At 34.7% G+C, this 21531-nt stretch overlaps 1 protein-coding gene across 1 annotated transcript in view; it reads left to right on the top strand.

Annotated features, from left to right (window-relative positions):
• ABCD2 (ABC transporter family protein) overlaps positions 1 to 19435 on the top strand; it is a 48644-nt gene extending 29209 nt beyond the window's left edge. The window contains exons 8-10 of the mRNA XM_088213402.1: positions 65 to 386; positions 18166 to 18416; positions 18986 to 19435. Of these exons, the coding sequence (XP_088069528.1) occupies positions 65 to 386; positions 18166 to 18416; positions 18986 to 19171 (759 nt within the window). The 3' untranslated portion in view covers positions 19172 to 19435. The remainder of the gene's footprint in view (positions 1 to 64; positions 387 to 18165; positions 18417 to 18985) is intronic.
• The last annotated feature ends 2096 nt before the right edge of the window (positions 19436 to 21531 follow it).

Raw genomic sequence — 21531 nt, 5'->3', positions numbered from 1 at the left:
ATTATCAGTCAGGTGCAAGCCTGTAGGCATAGAAGATGTTGAATCATATCTGCTTGTCTAACAGGTGATGGGACCCAGTGGGAGTGGTAAAACTTCTTTGTTAAGAGCAATGGCTGGGCTTTGGAGTACTGGAAGAGGAAAAATCACATTTTATTTTGAGGATGAAAATGAGAATCCACCATCAACTTTAGATATTTCTTCTCTTGAAGAAAAATCTGTGCATAGTACGGATGAGGAATCTAGCAGGCATGTAAATGGAAAATCTACAAGTGCATTCTTCCTTCCTCAAAGACCATATATGGTTCTTGGAACACTTCGGCAGCAGTTGCTTTATCCTATGTGGATTGAAGATGTGGTGCTGACCTCAGATGCTGCTAAACCACCTGGTTTGCTTTTTCATATTTTTGTATCTACATGCCATGATAATTTAAACTCAAAACCAAATAATTGACCTTTTCTATCTGGTTTCCTTTTTACCCCCCTCCTTCATTTTGTCTATCCATTTTTCTTTTCCTGCTTTATCTAAGACCTGAGGGCTAAAAAAACAAAGATCAAAGGGGAAGAAAATAAACAAAACTTGACTTGCTGGTTTCCTTTTGTCATCGGCAACAGTGGTGTACTGCGCTAAACCTTCCTCTTGTAAGGTGGTTTTTGGATGGGAGCGCTCTACACTTGGTTTAGACTCTATCATCAAGAAGGTATATATCTAGACATGACAAAAATGCAGAGAAAGTCTAGTTGTTAAAACATAACTACTAAATTCAATCCTTTAGGTTCTATTCTCTTTTTAAATTCCTCTTCTATTCATTTACTTGGTTACTAAAATAACAAATACAATAAAACTATACAATGTGGGACGAGTAAAAGTTAAATTAACTTGTCCCGTGGATATTCAGGAATAGAAGAAATTTAGATAAGAAATAAAATACTAAAGTAACCAAAACATTAGAGATCAAGCTAAAGAAAAAATTAGAGATCAAGCTGAAGAAATCTACAGAGCATAGACTAAATGAGATAAGTTAGAACAACAATCAGAAGAATGAACCCCTAACAAAGAAATTCTTAATTCATCATCATCCTTTCTCTTTGTCGGTAGCTAATAGTCTATATAGGTATAAACTATTGTAGTAGTTTATAAAAAAGAAAATCTAAGAAGTTCTAGTTCCTATAATACTTAAAACTACCTAAATATGAAGTTAAAATAATAAAATACCTAAATAATTTTTTCAATTGAAAATCTGTTTCAAAATAATATCTTCTTGGTCTGCATCATTGTATCCCACTTGGTGAAAACTTGACCTCGGGTTTGAAGTGACGAAGTATCAAGATAGGAAAGGCTCAAACTATGCTCTTCAAAAATTTCAGAAAATGAAGGCTTCTAATAATCTTCATATAAAAATCGAATATTATCCAAAATTATGAGTTTCTTAGAGTCATAAAACAAACGAGGCAAGATAAAATTGTCTCAAGAAATCTCTCTAATGCAGTCATCATGTGAGTGAACCATTTCAATAGCAGCAAGAGGTAGAACAATAATGTTGAAATAAGGAAATTAAGCAACATTATTAGTGCGAAGAGAAACAACTGCAACAGGAACCAATATCTCTTGAGCTACAGTTGGTGGTTCGATAAGAGCTTCAAATATTTCATCTTCTAACATAGGGAAAATATTAATTCCATTCTTAAGCTCAGACTTTAAATCTTGCAAATGGTCCCATGCTTTCTTAACTTTTGAGTATAAGTGTATTTCCTACTCAATATTAAATCTCTATGCTTGAGAGAAATCATTGGATTTTTGAAGATAGACCCTTGCCAATTGGAATCCTGTGGGAGAAGAGAGTGTTCTTGGGCTCCTGGCAAGCAAAGGCACATAGAAAATTTCCAGAAAATAGATAAAATTTCCAGATATCTCTATTTTCATACTTCACAGGAATTAGGAGGCGATAATCTCTTCATCTTTGGGGTTCAGGCTGCTACTAACTAGTGTAGGGGTAAAAGTTGAGCTCTGATACTAACTAATGTAGAAGGATTGACAATTAAACTAACTTGTTCTGTGAATAGTTTAGGAATGGAGGAAATTTAGGTAAGAAACAGAAGGATATAAGTATGCTAGAGGAAATTAGAGACTAGGGTAAAGAAATATAAAAAGAAATAGACTAGATGAGATAGGTTAAATGGAACAATAATCAAAAGAACAAAAATAGATAGAAGTACATGGAAGAGATTCCTAATCGTCTACTCTATTTGTTGGTGGCTACTGGCTTTGATATAGGCATTAGTTACCATTTAATATGAAAAATTAATAAAAGAGGAAATCGTTAAAAATTTCTAGTGCCTATAATACTTAATTTAACGAGATAGAAGATAAAATATTTTACTATCTAAATAGACTTAAATAATTTAAATAACTTTAAAATATAAAGCATAATTATTACAAAACTTCTTTAATTAAAAATTTGTTGCAAAATAATATCTAGTTGTTCTGCATCACTAAATTTTTTATATTTAAATTAATTATACTCTTACTTTAAATTTCTTAACTAGGTTTCTATTCCTGCTTGTCAAAATAAAAATTAAAAATCCATCTCTAAGAAATTTAAATAAGAATGAAATTGGCTCAAACATGAAAATTATAATATGGTTATAGACAAGAAATGATAACAAGCCTTAATTCACTCATATACTTTGTCAAATTGATCAATTAGGCCCTTAAATTTTTTTTTTTCAATTTAATCCAAAACTTTGGTATTTTGTCCAAAACTTATTTCATGAGAGAAAATTATGGTATCATTAACCATCTAGTTCCATATGCATGGCCGGAGATATGGCCACATTTTTGCTCATATGGAGCAAATTCGGGAAAAAGAATGACACGGCTTCCACGTGTCATACAAGTGGAAGCTCACGTGGGAGCCACATGAATGCCACATTCTGATGATGTAGCACTGATAAGATTAATTAATATTAAACTGATCTTGATGTAGGGGAGGGACTTGGAAGGATTGAAATACTCTTGTAATCTCACACCACGTATAACACGGGAGGGTATGGAGATGATTGTTTTGACTCTCAGAACCTCAACCAATGCATGCAATCAGAAGACTTGACCACCTGATTCTCCCTCCCTACTTGAATCTAGACTCACCTATATGGCATATAAAAACAAGATAATAGGAAAAAATAGAAGAAGGAAGGATAGCGTGGGTTACACGATAAATCGATTCGAACTTCTTGGCTTAACAAGACTTATGAAAGCTCTTTAACTTTGAAAAATTTGAACAACATTAAAGAAATTAGCCACAACTATTTCTAAAGGAAGCAAGACCTTAATTTTATTAATCCCAAAAGTTATGATTACAAGCTATGGAGTTAAGCATTTATATAGGTTTTTATTGACTAATTCTAATCGAAATAGGATTACAAATTCCTATTCAAACTCTTACACTATAAGTAAGTAGAGAACAAATATGAAAATATTAAAATAATTAAATTTATCCTAACTTAATTAAAATAATCTAAAATAATTAATAAAATATTCTTTTCTCCTTATCCAATCTTCAAGTAGCTTGATTTTTATTGGACTTCCAATTTGAGTCGAAATCCTCCTTCAATTTAGCACTTTAAACACATGGGATAATTTGTATCTCTTAGAATCCTTAGAGAACTTGGAAAAGTAAGATAAGGAGTCCAAAAGGACTTAGGAACAAGCTGCCGCATAGGTAGCTTGCTGTGCATGTAGGGGTTGCGTGTGGTTGCCGCACAGGTCAGTCTCGCACGTGCGCTGGGATCTGGACGTGTGCCTAAGCTATCATGCGCATGCACCTGGGCCGCACATGCGTTCGCACGCACTTGCTGGCGCTGCTGTTCGCACGCCCCGCATGCTGCTTCACACAGGAAACGGTATGGCGTATGCGGATGATTCTCCCTCCACATGTGGTGGTCCGCACATATACCAAAGGAAGGTCACGTGCGCAGCACGTACTGTCCACAGATCTTCTGGGCTGGATAGCTTCTTTTGGGTCTTCTCTTGGGCTTCAATGTTGGTCTCGTTATTCACCCGCTTTTGGACCAAAAGATTGAAAAATATTCTAGAACCTCTTGGCCCGACTTCTTATAATCGGACCTAGGGGCAATTGGATTTGGTTTCCTATCATCTCCCTTCTTTAAAAAGATTCATTCTCGAATCTTCACCTATATCAAAAAAAGAAAGATCAGATACATTAAAAGTAGCAGACACTCCATACTCACCTGGTAGGTCGATCTTGTATGCATTGTTATTGATACGCTCCAAAACTTGAAACAATCCGTCTCCCCTAAGATCCAGTTTAGATTTATGTTGTTTAGAAAATCTCTCCTTTCTCATATGAACCCAAACCCAATCTTCTGGTTGAAACACAACCCGTTTTCTGCCTTTATTAGCATGTCAGACATAAGATTCATTTTGTTTCTGATTATATTGTCGTGCTTTCTCATATATTGTTTTAATAAGTTCACTTGGTTCGGGTCTGCACGTTAGTTGTTATGACACAATAAAGAACCTTAAACGATTCTGATTTATACTAAAACTTAGAAACGAACATACAGAAGAAGGAATAGTATGCTTCTTGTGTGTTAAGCAACTAGTATTGATTTGTCACTTAATGTTTTTATAATGAAATAATAATATAATTTTTTTTTGAAATAAAAGATAAATAATTAAACAATAATATAATAAAAGATAGAAACTAGATTACGAAAATGACAATCGGACTGATGCCTAGGGATCCGATCAATCTCGATGGATGTAATCAAAAGGTGTATATATTTATATTGCCCACAATTTGTCATCTACGCTCTACGACCGATCAAGTTTTTTTATACAATCTTGATGCAAAATTATAGAGTGCAATTCAAAAACTAAATGTGAATGATAAACGGAATGAAAACAAAAGTTTTCATTCGCACCTATTAGGTACTCTGCCTTTAATTCCTCAAAAGTTTTTCCAATCACCCAATTAGGCGGCTATTTTGCTTTTGTTATGAAAAATGGAAACAGCGTACCAATTGTCTTATGGTGTGCAATTAGAACTTTTTTTGTAATTTGTATATATATATATTTTTTGAATAACAGAACAAACATAAAATTACTTGAAATGAACCGATAAAATGAATTCAAGTAATATGCAAACGAATTAACAATTAAAATAAATTTGAATGTTAATTTAAGAACAAAAATGCTGAAGAACAATAAAGATAGTTTGATTTTAGGAGCTTGAGTTCTGATACTAGATGACGCGGGAGGGTGTTGTGATGTGAACTCACCTACCAAGTGCACTAGTTCGAACACATATTATAGCGGTAAATTCGGATATCGTCCTACGAAGATTAATATAACAATTATTAGAATCACAATTAATTGATATTATTTTGTCAACGACTAAGAAAATGAGTATAAATTAAAACTAAACAACAAAAAGAAACAATGAATTAGGAATAATTAACAATCAATATATAATGACGGTTAAGATCTTAGAATCCACCCTAAGTTCAACTATGAATTTCTTTAATTCAATCTACAACTAGAACTTTCCCCCAATTTTATTCAATCATGTAGTAATCTCTTTTTCAAGATCAATTACCCTACCTACTTCATAATAACACACATCTCTATGGATTAGTATGAATTGGTGCATTAACATTCAATAATCAAATGTATAGATCATGCTAAGGATCTCTACTCACAATTAATCTATTGTGATAATTTGATATTTTAATGAACAATCAATCTCTCAATTCAATCATTCATCATAAATCAATAAATATGTGATCAATCTATTTATGCATTAAGGCACAAGATAATACATAAAGATTAGGAAAAAAGCCTTTCATTAATTAAATAAAGAAATAACAAAATATCCCTTAGAGTTTCATTAAAGATCTCAATAGAAAAGTTTAGTTACACATCCTAAAGAAAATGAAATATAAAGAAAATATGAAACGATTAAGAATAACCGACTGGAAGATGTTTTTGATGTCTGCAGTCGTCTTCTCTTTTCTCCACCTCCGGTCTCCTTTTCTTTTTGGGCTCTTCTTCTTTTTATATCATTCAAGACCTAATATTCTGATCTGCTATGTCCCACGGCCGTGTCGAATTGATACATAACCGTATCTTTCTCATTTTCCAGCTTTTAGACATGACACGGACGTGTCTCTTTCACCGAGCGAAACAGAAATGCTGCCTTCTTAACACATGGCCGTGTGTTAACCCAGTACAAGGCACACGACCGTGTCTTTCAGGAACATGGCCGTGTCTCACTCATCAGAAACAAAAACACTAGCTCCGTAACAAATAGTCGTATGTTATGGCCATGTCTCCCACATCTTCATGTTTCAATCCTTTTTCGTCCCAATCTTGTTACAATCCACTCTAATTTTCTTTCAAGTTCCAAAATCATTTCTGAAAAGTGCCAAAGACAATCCAACTGCATATGTGGCAAAAATCAATCAAAATCAACTCAATAAAATAGAAAAATATCTATAAAATTAAATTATATCAACTCCCCCACATTTGAGTTTTTGCTTGTTCTCAAGCAATCTTAAATCCATTTCACAACAAAACCATTAATGAAAGCCTCCTCATCAAGACTATATTACCTCAGGATAACACAAAATAATATGTACAAAGACAAAATCATCTATAGAAGACAATTCAATAACTTCAGAATATAGACCCCATCCAGTCCGATCTTATTCTCAGAAATTAAGTATCCAAAATATTTTATGAGTTATTCAATCATTCGTAATATCCAAATTTTATAATCCAAAACATAATCAAGCTCAGTTGGCAAAAAAGTAAGCATACATGCAACTTTATTTTTATTTTTTATTTTTAAAAAAACACCTTATTAGTTGTTCGAAATGTCAATCAACCATTATACATGAGTGTAGACGTTGGTGATGCCAGCGCCCAGTTACTCAGTTGGTCACACTTTCGAATAGCCACTAGCTCTACTCATAATTAATATCTTATTTTTCGATTTACATCGTTCCCAAGGCTCAAAAGTGAGACCTCTAGTTAAGCTAGCATAGTGCCGAACTGCTAAACTACGCCTCTTGGTGGTATAGAATTGAATGATCAGCGGAGTAGTTTTTTTTTTTTTTTTTTTGCATACGTATATATCTAATTTTATACTAAAATATGTTTATTTTTGTAAAGAATTATTCAAGTAGACAAAAGAACGAATTTCACGACTCAAAGGATGTAGAAGATTCTAAATTCTTAAATCCCAGGACTCATTCAATGATTCTTCATCTATTTGTGCGAAAATGGTGATTTCATTCATCAACCTAGTTGTTTTTGAAGGTGGAAAGTACTTGACTAGAAAATGTTGAGCCATATCCTCCCAAGTAGTCATGGAACCAACTAGTAACGAATTCAACCAAATCTTAGATCTATCCTTCAATGAGAAAAGGAAAAATCTCAATCTAGTTGCATCATTGCTCACTCCATTGTGCTTGGAAGTGTTGCAAATTTTCAAAAAATTGGCAATGTGCTCATTAGGATCTTCAGCTGGGAATTCAGAAAATTGTACACTTTGCTGAATCATCTGGATGATAGCTAGCTTAATCTCGAAGTTATTAGCTACTATAGCTTGCCTTGTGACACTCGGTTCAATTCCAGTTAGAGATGGAATAGTATAATCCATCATTGTGCGCTCTCTTTGCCCTTCTGATTCGTCACCCATCATTGTTGTTCCTCTTCTAAATGAATTTCTGACACGAGATGGGAGTCGTTTACTTCTTTGTTGTGTTCTCAGTTTATGGCAAGTCCTCTCAATTTTTGGGTCAAAAATCAATATCTCTTTGCTGCTTCTGGTCATGCATTAGAATCCTCTGCAAATAGCTAGCAAAACAAAACAAATAAAGTAAAAATACCAAATTAATAATAATCAACCAATTCTAGTATTGCTAGTATTATTAGCGGCGCCAAAAACTTGTTGTGATGTGAACTCACCTAACAAGTGCATTAGTTCGAACACGTACTATAACGATAAAATCGGATATCGTCCCATGAGAACTAATATAACAATTATTAGAATCACAACTAATTGATATTATTTGGCCAATGACTAAGAGAATGAGTATGAACTAAAACTTAACAACAAAAAAAAAACAATGAATTAAGAATAATTAACAATCAATATATAATGACGGTTAATATCTTAGAATCCACTCTCAACTATGAATTTGCTTAATTTAATTTACAACTAGAATTTTTCCCCAATTTCATTCAATCATCTAATAATCTCTTTATCAAGATCAATTACCCTACCTACTTCATAATAACACACATATCTCTATAGATTAGTATGAATCGGTGCATTAACATTCAATCATCAAATATATAGATCATGTCAAGTATTTCTACTCACATTTAATCTATTGTGCTAATTTGATATTTTAATGAACAATAAATTTCTCAATCCAATCATTCATCATAAATCAATAAATAGGTGATTAATCTATTTATACATTAAGGTACAAGATAACACATAGGGATTGGGAAAAAAATATTTCATAGATTGAATAAGGAAATCACAAAGTACCTTTTAGGGTTCATTAAAGATCCAAACAGAAAAGTTTAGTTACGCATCCTAAAGAAAATTGCAAGAATGAAATCTAAAGGAAACATGAAACGATTAAGAATAATCGATTGGAAGAAGCTCTTGATGTCTGCAGCAGTCTTGTCTTTTCTCCACCTCCGGTCTCCTTTTCTTTTTGGACTCTTCCTTTTTTTATATCATTCAAGACTTAATATTTTGATCTGGCATGTCCCACGGCCATATTGAATTGACACGCGACCGTGTCTTCCTCGAAATTATGTTAATTTTCAGCTTTTAGACAACACGGTCGTGTCTCCCAACACACAGCCGTGTCTCTTTCATCGAGCGAAACAGAAACGTTGTCTTCTTAACACATGACCGTGTGTTAACCCAGTATAGGGCACACGGCTGTGTCTTTTAGGAACATGTCCATGTCTCACTCCTCAGAAACAGAAACACTGGCTCCGTAACACATAGCCGTGTGTTATGGCCATGTCTCCCACATCTTTATGTATCAACCCTTTTTCGCCTAAATCTTGTTCCAATCCACTCAAATTTGCTTTCAAGTCCCAAAATCATTCCTGAAAAGTATCAAAGACAATCCAATTGCATATGTGACAAAAATCAAAATCAACTCAAATAAAATATAAAAATATCTATAAAATTCAATTATATCAGAGGGTATGGGGATGATCGAATCAACTTTTATAACCCACACAATGTATGCAATATCGAAACTTAACCGTTTAGAAAACCCCTCCCTCTACTTGAATCTACAACACCGAATGAGCATGCATAAATAAGAACTAGAGAATTAAAAAAATAAGAAAAGGAAAAAAGTTACGGACTTACTGATGAGTTGATCTTTGCTCTTTGGCTCAATAAAACTTTTGAAGACTCCTACTTCTTGAAGAACTTGAAAAAGGTAAAAAAAATTAGCAAACTGCTAATTGAGAAAACGGATAGGTTTTAGTTTTATTCTCAACTCAAGTGTGTTTACAACCTATAGGCAAAGAACTTTATATAGACTTTTCCCAAAATAGTTTTAAATGGTTTTAAGCACTTGAAAATTAATAAAATAATATTCTATCATAATATAGAATTTAAATGAAATAAATTTAGGGATATTAATTTACATTAAAATAAGTATAAAAAATATTTAAAAGAGATGAAATTATCCCATGTATTTTCCATGTAAGACACGCGGGGAAATTAATTAAAACATGTGAAAAGGTAGAGGTGGGGTCCGAGAAACACTCAAGTAAGTGAAGAGCTAGCCGGGTTGCAGGTCGGGTGATTTGTGCGGGCCGGGCTGAGAGGATCACGTGGGTCGCGCGGAACGGGCCCGCGGATTGGACCTGTGCATTGGGCTCAGGCTTGATGTGTGCGCGACTGGCCCAGCTTCGCGCTAGGCGCGCGTTTGGCTGGATAGGCCTACGCTCGTGCAGCTTGTCCTGCAGGCGGGGCCTATAGGCCTTGCACGTGGGCACTATTGTGCGCATAGGCCTGCGGGCCATGTTTGTGTGCGCTTGCATGCGCACAGGACGTGCAGGTTGGCTCGCACGCTTGGCACATGCACGAGAGGACTCGTTTATGCGTTGGAAATTCCGCACACATGCTAAGGAGCCTTCTTGCCACTTGTCGTCTTGCGGGGAATATGGTTGCTTTGGTTTGAGCATCATAGGCTCTCGTAATACCAATAGATATGGCGACCCTATATCCTGACGTGCATTGCTACACGTGTGTACCCCACGGGTACCCATACCCAAACAACATCTGAGCCATCCTCTTGGGTAAGGATTTTTGGGCAGAGTCGTTCTTTGGCAGTGAACCTTGTTACCTTCTGAGTTTTCAATATTTTCTTGTGTCGTTTCTTCCTATGCCAGGATTTCTGTCCGGTGGATTTTGCCTCATTGTTTGATACTTGGTCGGAAATAGAGTTGGCTTGAGTACTCTCACTTCGGAAATGCTTCATTTCATTTCTCGGGAGGTCATTAGTGCTAGTCCTCTTCCTTTCTTCCACCAGCTTAGGTATGTCTTCGACTGCGATCGCGTTATAAGGGGATTTGATTTCTATAGAAGGTTAAAAACAAGCACACAGAAGAAGGAATTGTGTGTTTTTATTATGCTTAGTAACTAGAAACAATTAATCATTTAGATATGTAATATAACAAAAGCACCCTGAAAGATAGAAATGTAGATCACAAAGAAACAAGTACTAATTTAAAGTGTAAGGGATCCGATCAATCCTGATGGATATAACCGAAAGTTGTATCCTAGTTATACTACCCCAATGATGGCTACCCTCTACAGCTTGTCAAATTTCTTTATGCAACGTTATGCCAAAATTTCAAGATGCAAAACAAAATAAAAAAAAGGGAAGCAAATGGTTTTCACTCACAAGAGTGAGTTAATTTTTCTTTGCTATATACAACAGAATGAAAACAAAAGTTTTCATGTACACCTAATAGGTGATTTACTCTTCTTTTGACACTTCAAAGGTTTTCGGTCACACAATAAGATGGTTACTCTTCTTTTGTATGATTTGAATACAAACAACATGCCAATTGCCTTACGGTGTGCAATTGAGATATTTTTGGATTTTTTTTATTTTTTTAAATTTTTTTTACTAATGAAAGAAACACATAGCCACTGGAATTAAACGGATAATATAAATTTAAGCAGGATACAGAACGAACTAGCAATCAAAAGAATTTGAATGCTAATTTATAAACAAGAATGCTAAGACAGTAAAGAGTAGATTTACTAGGAGCCTCAGCCAGCTGACACCGGAGGGTATGGAGATGATCATTTTGACTACCGAAACCTCAAACAACGCATGCAATCAGAAGACTTAACCATCTAAGTCTCATTCCCTACTTGAATTTACACCCACTTATATGGCATGTAAAAACAAGATAATAGAGAAAAATAAAAGAAGAAAGGATGTCACAGTTTACTCGATGAGTCAATCCCAACTTTTTGGTTCAACAAGATTTCTGAACACTCCATACATTTGAAGAACTTGAAGAACACTAAAGAAATTAGCCACAACTAATTTTGAAGAAGGCAAAAGCTTAATTTTATTTATTTCAAAAGTTGTGATTACAACCTATAGATTTAAACCTTTAGGCTTTTATTGATTAATTCTAATTTGAATAGAATTACTAATTGCTATTCAAACTCTTAAATTATAATTAAGTAGAAAACAAATACAAAAATATTAAAATAATTAAGTGTTATTCTAACTTAATTGAAATAATCTAAAATAATTAAATAATTAATAAAATATTTTTTTCTACTTATCCAAATCTTCCAGTACCTTGGTCTTTCTTGGACTTCCAATTTGAGTTGAAATCCTCTTTCAATATGGTACTTTGAATACATGGGATAATTTGTAGAAGTCTTAGAATTCTTGGAGAACTTGGAAAAGTAAGAAAAGGAGACCAAAGGACTTAGGAACAAGTTGCCGTGCAGGTAGCTTGCTGTGCACGCATGAGTTGTGTGCGGTTGCTGCGCTAGTCGTGCAGGCTGGGTGTATGAGTCGGATCAGTTGGCCACGTGGGTCGATCTCGCGCGTGTGCTTGGATCTGGGCATGTGCCTGGGCTGCCACGCGCATGCACCTGGGCCACACGTGTCATGCTGTCTGTGCACATGCGAGCACGCGCTATTGGGTGCTGCTGCTCGCACGGCCCGCGTGCTGCTTCACGCTGGAAAATGTCCTGCGTGTGCAGGTGAATCTTCTCACACATGTCATGCTCCGCTCATGTGCTGAAGGTAGGTCACATCCACCGCACGTGCTGTCCGCAGTCTTCTGGGCCGGATAGCTTCTTTTGGGCCTTCTCTTGGAATTCAATGGTGATCGCATTATTCACCCACTTTGGGACCAAAAAATTAAAAATATTGTGGAATTTCTTTGCCCGACTCTTGTATTCGGACCTATGGGCAATTGGATTTGATTTCTTGTTAGCCCTTGTTCATCTTGAACACTTGTATTCTTCCCATTTTCAGATGGCTTGTTTTTGCGTCCTCTTGAGTATTCGTTGTTTCTGGGATCACGCCAACATATGATCAAAAGATTTCAACCACCTAATTCACCTTTCCTACTTGAAACTACACCCACCAATATGAAATATAATAATCAAGATAATTGAAAAATTTAAGAAAAAAAAGGACGCTACAGCTTACCTGATAAAGCGATTCTGATTCCCTAACTCAACAAAACTTCTGAAAACTCTCTAACTTGAAGAACTTAAAAACACTCACAAAATTAGCAAAGCTAATCTTAAGAAGTAAGTAAAAACTTGAAACTTAATTAATTGTGATTACAATCTAAGGATTAAGATCCTTATGTAGACATTTATTTTCTAATAAGACTCGTAGTAGGATTATATATTTCTACTTGAAATTTTAACACTAATTTAACTAGGACTCTTGCTGAAAATTAATTAAATAAAGAATCCTAATCTAAAAATTCAAATAAATTAATAAAATAATGCGTATTTTTCTTGAAGCAGAATTCTTCTCCTTGTAGCTGATCCCTTCAGTGCCTTTTATGCCTAAATTATCTTTGAATTTGAGTGGAAATCTGAAGGGAACTCATATTGGAAATAGGAGAAGAAGTGGGAGTCCACGTTGGACTCAAAAAAGGGGAGAATAGGCTGTCTGCGTGCATGCGGATGGGGTGTGCCTGCTGGTTGCGTACCCCAGGGGCTCGGAAGCTTCTTCTGCGTGCGCCCCTGCGTGTGTGGCAGAATGGGGCGTGTGGGCGCACGTGCGCGCTTCTGTGGCGTGCGCCAGCTGCTGTCCTGCACGCCCCTCATGCTGCTTCATCCGGGCAATGCTCCCGCATGTGCGGGTGATCCTTCCCCCTCATGTGGCTGCCTGCACATGTGCCAAAGGAGGGTCACATGGGTGGCATATACTGTCCATGGATCTTCTTGCTGTATATCTTCCCTTGGGTCTTTTCTTGGGCTTCACATGCGATCTTGTTGCTCAGCCACTCTTGAACCAAAAGATTGAAGGTGTTCTGGAATTTCTTGGCCCGACTTCTTGTAATTGGTTCCAGAGGCAGTTGAATTTAGTTTCCTATTTGCCCAAGTCCAACCCGTACACTGGTGGCCTTTCTCTTCTGAGACGGAACGGGAAATAATGGCAGCTTGCTTGTGGCTTCTCCTTCATCATTCCCTCGGCCATCGCCTTGAGTCCTTGTTGTGTCTGGGCTCACATCAGATTCATCTGCATTGCTAACCTTCATTTCATCCGGTGTTGGGTAATCCTTTTTGTTTTTGGTTTGCAGTTCCCTCTTGTTCTAATTCAATTCAACATAAGCCAGCCATTCATCCCTTTTCCTTCACTTTATCAGCATCCCAATGAACATATCAGAAATCATTTAATAAAACAAATGTACTGCTATAAAAAGTTCAAAATATATCTCCGAGTTCTTTTCACCCAAATTATGCCCATTACACTAATGCCTCCATCTCTAATCTCTACTACCCTTCTGGTTCCCCTATATCAATCTCTCACAGCTCAAATAAATAGGAGATATGGATTGAAAACATTTATCATCATGAGGAGTGAAGATCCCCAATGGCAAGAGTGTGGTATGCAGAGCTCTGGTCATGGGAGCATTTTGTGGTCAGCAATGAGAGGCAGCTCAATAGTAAGAGACAAGTATTCAGCATAGATAATAAGGTGGTGAAATCATCGATCTTCCAATCATTAACATTGCAAGAAAAAGAAAAGGTCCCAAGATGGATTGGAGGGAATGTGCCATTGCACATGATCACAAATTGAGGCTCTCCAGGTCTAGCTAGATTATACAATCTTCGAAATAAAATTTTTAATGGAACATTCCTACAGGAATGGTCATGCCAAAAGCTTACTCTAATAGAAAAACCCGGAAGCATAATAAATCGATTGCCTGACTCCAAGCCTTTCTAGTCCCCTTTTAGAGACTGGTACCATGGGGTTGTCTGGTTATTTCTGCTTGCCGCCCTCTTTCTTCCACCCATATTTAGCAATCGTGACTCCCTTCCATAAATCCTCCTCTAAGGACATGAATTTCTAGAGCCATTTGGTCAAATGAGGTCTATTCATCAACCTCAAAGATTTGATACCAAGCCCAACCTTATCAATCTGCCTTTAAACAGTGTTCGAAGCTACAAGTTGGTATCTTTTGTGCTCCTTGAAGTCATTCCATAGAAACTGGCTATGGTAGCTTCAAGTCTTCTGGTCACCTTAGATGGACTGAGGAGAAAAGACAAGAGATTGATTTAGCAAGGTCAAAAGAGTGCCTTTTTCCAAAGTGAGTTACCTGCCCTTAGTTAAAAAGATGCTCTTTTGTGTAGAAAGCCTTTTATTCATCTTAGATACAAGAGGATCCCAAATATTGCCGCCCTTATATTTGGCTCCAAGGGGCACCACAAGATATTTGATAGGAAGTTAAACTCTTTCCATTCTAAGAGGCTGACCAAATCTCAAGCAGAAGCATTTTCTCCTGATGAGACCATTTCATACTTGCCAAGATTAACCATCAAAACAAAGGAAGCCTCAAAACAGATAAGGATGCATGTAAAGTTCACCATATGATCTTTCTCAAGTTTGCAAAAGAGAAAGTATCATCAGCAAACAGGAGATCAGTAATTCCCTTCTTAGATCACCACTACCCACTTCCAAATGCTAGAGCAAGTTAGCAGTCCTGGCCATCTGGATTATATGGGGGAGGGCCTAGATAACCAACATGAAGTAGAAATGGAAAAAGAGGATATCCTTGTCTTAAAACTCTGGAGATAGAAAGGAAGTCAGAGGAGCTGTTGCTGACCATAATGGCAAAAGGAGCAGAAGAAATACAACTCTTAATCCAATCATCTATCGCCAGAACACATCTTCTTTAGTACGTAGAGTAAAAAAGACCAAGAAAAATGGACATAGGCTTTTCTAGTTCCGAGTTTGAAACACTCTTGGTACCAGATGTATGGATGGAGTCAACAACTTTATTGGCAATATATTGGCAGCCTGCATGATCTATCGACCTTGCACAAAGGCATGTGTACTCTCACCCATCACATGGCCTATAACTTTGTTTAATCTAACAACGAGAACCTTAGCAAGAAACTTGTAGACATTGCCCAGTAGACTAATAGGCCTGTTGACCCAAATATCTTAGGCAACTCAGTAGGGAGGGATGAACAGAATTTTTGAAATCTTAACAATTTTTTAACTAATATAAGTACGAACGAATTGTGTGAGTTTTAAATACTCACAACGAGTTTATAATATGAAAGTAAATGAGGTAAGGATTGTGAACAGTATTTTATAGAAGTTCGGATACTCAATTCGTGCATACATCTTGTACTCAAGTTAACAACTTGAACTTTTTACTATTCTTCAACAGCCTGTTATAAATGCTAGAGTTTGAGATGCCTAGCTTCACCTTACAAGTGTTTTCATAAGCACTAAAGCACTCGAGAGTAGTTTCTCACATCTCTTTTACAATGCGCTTGATAATAGAAGTTGAAATTTTAGATTTTTCTCTCTTGAATGGTGATTATACAAGTTGAAGAGAGATGAAAGCTTTGTGCTTGATTTCTCAAAATAATCTGTCTAAAATAAAGTACAAGGAAGATATTTAAAGATCATATGAAAATATAGTCCTTAGACACAAGAGAGAGCCTAATTTGAGCATTAAATTCTCAGAAAATTCGTGTCTTAAAAAGTTACAGATTCGGGTATGATGTGATGAAATGCATTTTATTATTTCATCACATGTTCTCAATATATTGAAATTTACGGGAAAAGTGTCAAGATGATGAAATCTGAGTGACGTGTTTCATTTCATCCTATTGGCTAGACACCTCTTGGTGTGATAAGGCAGCATGACGCGCTTCATTACATCATATTGTTTGAACACTTCCTGGTGTGATGATGTATTGTGACATACTTTGTAACATTACAATGTCTAGACATCTCTCGATGTGATGATATAGTGTGTGATGCAATTTGTCAGATCAAATCATCTGAACACCTTTCGATGTGACAATATTAGTAGGATGTGCACTTCATCACATCCTATTAGTAGGTTGCGCACTTCATCACATCCCATCATCTAAACGCCTCTCTATGTGATGATATAGTGTATTTTTTCATAAATTTAATTCCAACAAATTTACGTCCAACTTTTATTTTCACATAAAATCATTTTAAAATAAAATTTCACATAAAATACAAAAAACGTATTTTCTAAAAAAGCACTTCAAAGATAAATGACATTGCGTTGCTTTTTTTTTTTTCCATTTGAGCTAATAATTTGAAGTTTCTACTTACAAGAGTAATTGATTTTACATATTAGTCTTTTACTTTTCTTTTGCACTGTTCTTCTTAGAGATCTTCATGTCTCTTTGTTCTTTCTTGAACTTTGCTGCACTTTATATTTTAAGAACTTAATATAATAAATATTAGAAAAATTAATTGTTTTCATTCATCAAAATTAATATATATATCTCAATAAGACAGTTTTTAACATTAAATGCTTCCTTAATCTTTAGAATCAGGATGACAAGGGTAGAGCTGAGTAAGGCCACAAAGTTTACCTTTGTTAAACAAATCTGCAAAAAGAGGCACAATGCTCTCCTTGATAACCTCCATAAGAAAGAGATTAGCAAGATCCACCTTGATAACTTGCTTCCTTTCACTCTTGGCTTCAGATAGGCCCACGTCAGCTTGCTTCCTATCTTGAAGATCATTCAGTTACCAAACCCTTGTCAATGTCTTGGCTAAAACCTCCTTACTCCAATCTTTAACCCAATAATTAATATTAGCTCCTAGCCCCCACATAATTAGCAAATCCATCCACGTTAACCTCATTCCACCAAATGCTAATAAGTTGCAAAAGTCATTCGCATTGATTCACTTGTTCTCTTAGCAAAAAAGGTATGGATCCAAGGAACACCCTGCAACTCCAACTAAATTGGAGAGTGGTCTGGGATAACCCTAGGAAGGATTCTCTGGAGGAGGTTTGGATAATGGAAGGTACATGAGGTTCAGCCAGTTAATTTAATCAATTGAATGCAAAAATTCCTTTAAGGGTTTAATTGAATAATTTGAGAAAGTACAGACGCATTTAGCTTTTGGCCCAAAAATGTTTTCAATATCTAACTAAAAGAAATAAGATAGAGATTTGGTAGGAATTGAACCAGAGGGGTCGGATGTCAATGGTACTTATACTTTCTTACGTTATCTTTGTCCACATATGTGTTTATTCTTGAGCCTGATTGATTGCTTTTTTTCAACCATATTTTGTGTGTAGAAGTTATCTTCACGTATGTTTATGGACATACAGTGGACGTTACATACATTGATCATCTTAGAATCATTAGCTGGCTTCTACTGTCTATCCACATCCTTTATCAATAGTTGTCTGCATTTCCCTCCCAATTTTACAGTATTAAAATATAATATAAGCAAAAGCATTCAATCAATTTCTGTCAACATCCTCTACATTTAGTTTCCTGCGCATCCGAATCCCGATTGTATGATATGAAGATATAACGTAACTAGTCTCACTAAATTATTTCATAGGTTCCTTGCCTTTCTTGATGAGGACATCAAACTCTAATAAACCCAGAACAGATGATCTTATACGTATTTTAGAAGATGTCCGGCTTGGCTACATACTGCCTCGATTTGGAGGTCTGGATTCGACATGTGAATGGTCCAGTGTTCTCTCCCTTGGTGAGCAACAACGTCTTGCTTTTGCACGTTTATTGCTTGCAAGACCCAAGCTGGCTCTACTAGATGAATCTACCAGTGCTTTAGACAAAGCCAATGAGGTAACTTTTGGATTCTGTAAAAGTGTCGTTCTCGTTTTTTATCATGCAAAGTTCTGTAATATTTAGAGCCAAACAAGAAATTTCTTTTGGTCTAATGGTTTTCTTTAGGTGTTCTATATTTTTCTTGGTCCTGCAGGTTCTAGTTATTTACATCGGCCTTACAAACTTTGGTCATGAGGGCTACTTTCTGCTGATTTTTGTTTTGAAAGTTCTAGTCACTTTATATTGGTCTTAAGTTTTTTGGATAATCAGTTTAATTTGTTATTTAAGATGGTAGTAGAAGCAAAAATCTAGAGTTCAAGTCGTAATTGCTGTTCTAAATATGAATTAAAAGAAATAGAAATATATCACGAGCTTAATGGTTTTTTGAATTCATTAACTTAAATTTTTAAAATAATTAGTTCAATTTATTATCTAAAAATTCTCATGATATATTTATTTAGATCTTAACTGTTAATATGTAGTTTCCTGCTATTTTTCCTGCACAAGGCAAAATCTGCTCTTCTCCAACCGTCCTGATATTTCATCTGCTACACATGCTTCTATCAGTGTCATTTCTCTTTCTGCAGGTCCATTTATACAGGAAAATTGAAGCCGCAGGCATCACATATATCAGCATTGGCCACCGAGAAACCCTATATGATTATCATAACAAGATCCTACGTATATCTACAGCAGAACCTGAAACTACTAAACGTAATTGGTGCCTTGAGGCCATTGAACGCGATATTCATAGTTTACCAAGGCAACATTAGTGGAACTGGTTATATATCCTCTCTTTGCACAGACAGTTCCAAGCTTAGTATCCCAGCCTTTAGAATCGCCAGGAAAGAAAAATCAAACAATAGGCAGGGACTGTCAGCCTATGCGTGAGCATTAGCTAAGGAAAAAAGAAATGCCTTTTATTTTCTAGGATTATGTATTAATACAAAAATCAAACAATATTATTACAATTTATTTTACAGTATATATTTAGTTTAGCTTTTTTAGAAAATAAAAATTTTATTTAAAACGATAAAGATTGACTTGATATAATACATTTTAAATTTTATTAATTTTGATAAAATTTAGAACACTTGGTTTTAATTTTAAGTTAAAATATTTTAGGTGATTATTTTTTTTTTATCATTTTGTAGTTAAATTAGCACTATATTTGGAATAAATTAAATAGTTTGTAAATTTTCTCTATAAATTAGCACTATATTTCAACGAAGTATATTTTTTATCTTGATTAAATGAGCTTGAATGAAGACATAGTTAATGTTAAAATTAAAAAAATATATTTAATTCAATTAAGAAATGATGTAAATTTTGTTAGAAGATAAAAATTGATTTATTATAAAATCATAGAGATATGCACCTCACCAAGAAAAAAAATATAGAGATAAACAATGCATTAATTCATGAGGCCAACGAAAGCTAATGACAATAAATTCAATGAATGATCTGAAACTGCTTTTATTTTATTCAAATAAATTAATCTAAAGAAGTTTTAAACTAAAGTCTTTTTATTACTATAATTTATTTAAGGAGTAACAATATTTGGAAATTTGCATATTTAAATTTTATCAGCACAAAAAGAATGTTAAAAGTAATTCTACGCCACATTTTGTTTTATGCAATGACTTCTTTTTAATTTTATGATCTGTTTACTCTATGGAAGACACACTAAGAACATTTAACATCTTGAAAAAAGGTAAGAACATACATCTCCTGACTAAACGTCAAATATATTTATACAGTAGTGTTACTAAACATGAAGTATAGTATATTTTTTTCTTATTTTGTTCCATGCACACCAAACAAATAACTTTTTTTTCCTTAATCCTTTTTAGCTCTCTTATATCCTATTTCTTATTGTACCACTTTGTTCACCGAACACTAACAAGGCATGTATACAATGCATATAACATATATTGATTATAAATCTATATATATTGCATATAACTACATATAATGTATGAACTATATACATATATTATATGTTGATCAAAGCTATTGATAGAGGATCTTGTGAATAGTTTATTGGGATTTTTCTTTAGTTTTTTATTTCCATTATTTATAGAATATTAATAATTCTAGCACAGAATCGTGTATAACATTATTAAATTGTAATATTCTCAAGCACTGAACCTCAATGTGTATACAATTTTGTATTTAAAATATCATATATAATTATAATATTCTTAAGCACAGAATTTGTGGTTCTTACTGGTTTAGGTAATGATGATTGTATTTAGCTTCTCTATAAACAAGAGATTTTCCATGTTTGGATTATTGACTCTAGAGATGGAAAAGAAAAAAAAAATTATGACCTATTTAAGATCCCTTGAGTCTGTTGTAATCTTGAACCGAATCTAATCTAAACTGTGGCAGGATAGACTTCTCACATAATCAGTACTTGTCGGATTTTGGGTTTGATCGTGATAAATTTATCTAAACTCGACCTGATAATCTATATATAAAAAATATCATATATATTTAAATTTTTGGATCATCCTATTAGAATTATTGGTAGAGTGACTCTTGCACTCTATTTTTCATTACCAAATACTTTATTTGTACTATACTTTTGGAGTATATTATAAACTGTGAACCAAGCTACTAAAAACCTAAACTGTTTCGCACTAATTTACCCAAGTTCTTATTTATTCTAAGATATTCTCATTAGAAGATTATTTGTCGTGGTATTAAAAAAGGAAGGTGTTGTATGACATGAATGATTTCAGTTTAAGCGAGGCAAATACCGTGCATTGGACTAGTGACAAAGAGCAACTAGTTTGGTTATGGCATTGTCAACTAGAATATCCATCCTTTCTTTAAAGCGAGTGCTTCCAAGTTTTTTCTTTAGTTTAAATGAATCCGATTTTAGATGTTAAACTTGATTCTAGCTAAGAGTCGTTATGTTTCCTACCCAATAAGGTTTAAAAAATGTGAGATTTTGTTTATATTAGTTCATTAAGATATTGGTATCCTACTTTCGTTTTAATTTCTCAAAAGTTAAGACGTTTATGAAGTTTATATATGATTGCACGCGTATTAGTTGGCTTTATTTGATGAAAAATGAAAGTGAGGTGCTCGAAATCGTTTATTCGTTTCATAATAAGATCACGAC

This window comes from Carica papaya, chromosome 2 (assembly GCF_054855325.1).
Source record: "Carica papaya isolate Zhongbai chromosome 2, ASM5485532v1, whole genome shotgun sequence".
Lineage (NCBI taxonomy): Eukaryota > Viridiplantae > Streptophyta > Magnoliopsida > Brassicales > Caricaceae > Carica > Carica papaya.
Note: the sequence above shows the minus strand (reverse complement) of the source record. Positions and strands in the feature narration are given on the sequence as shown.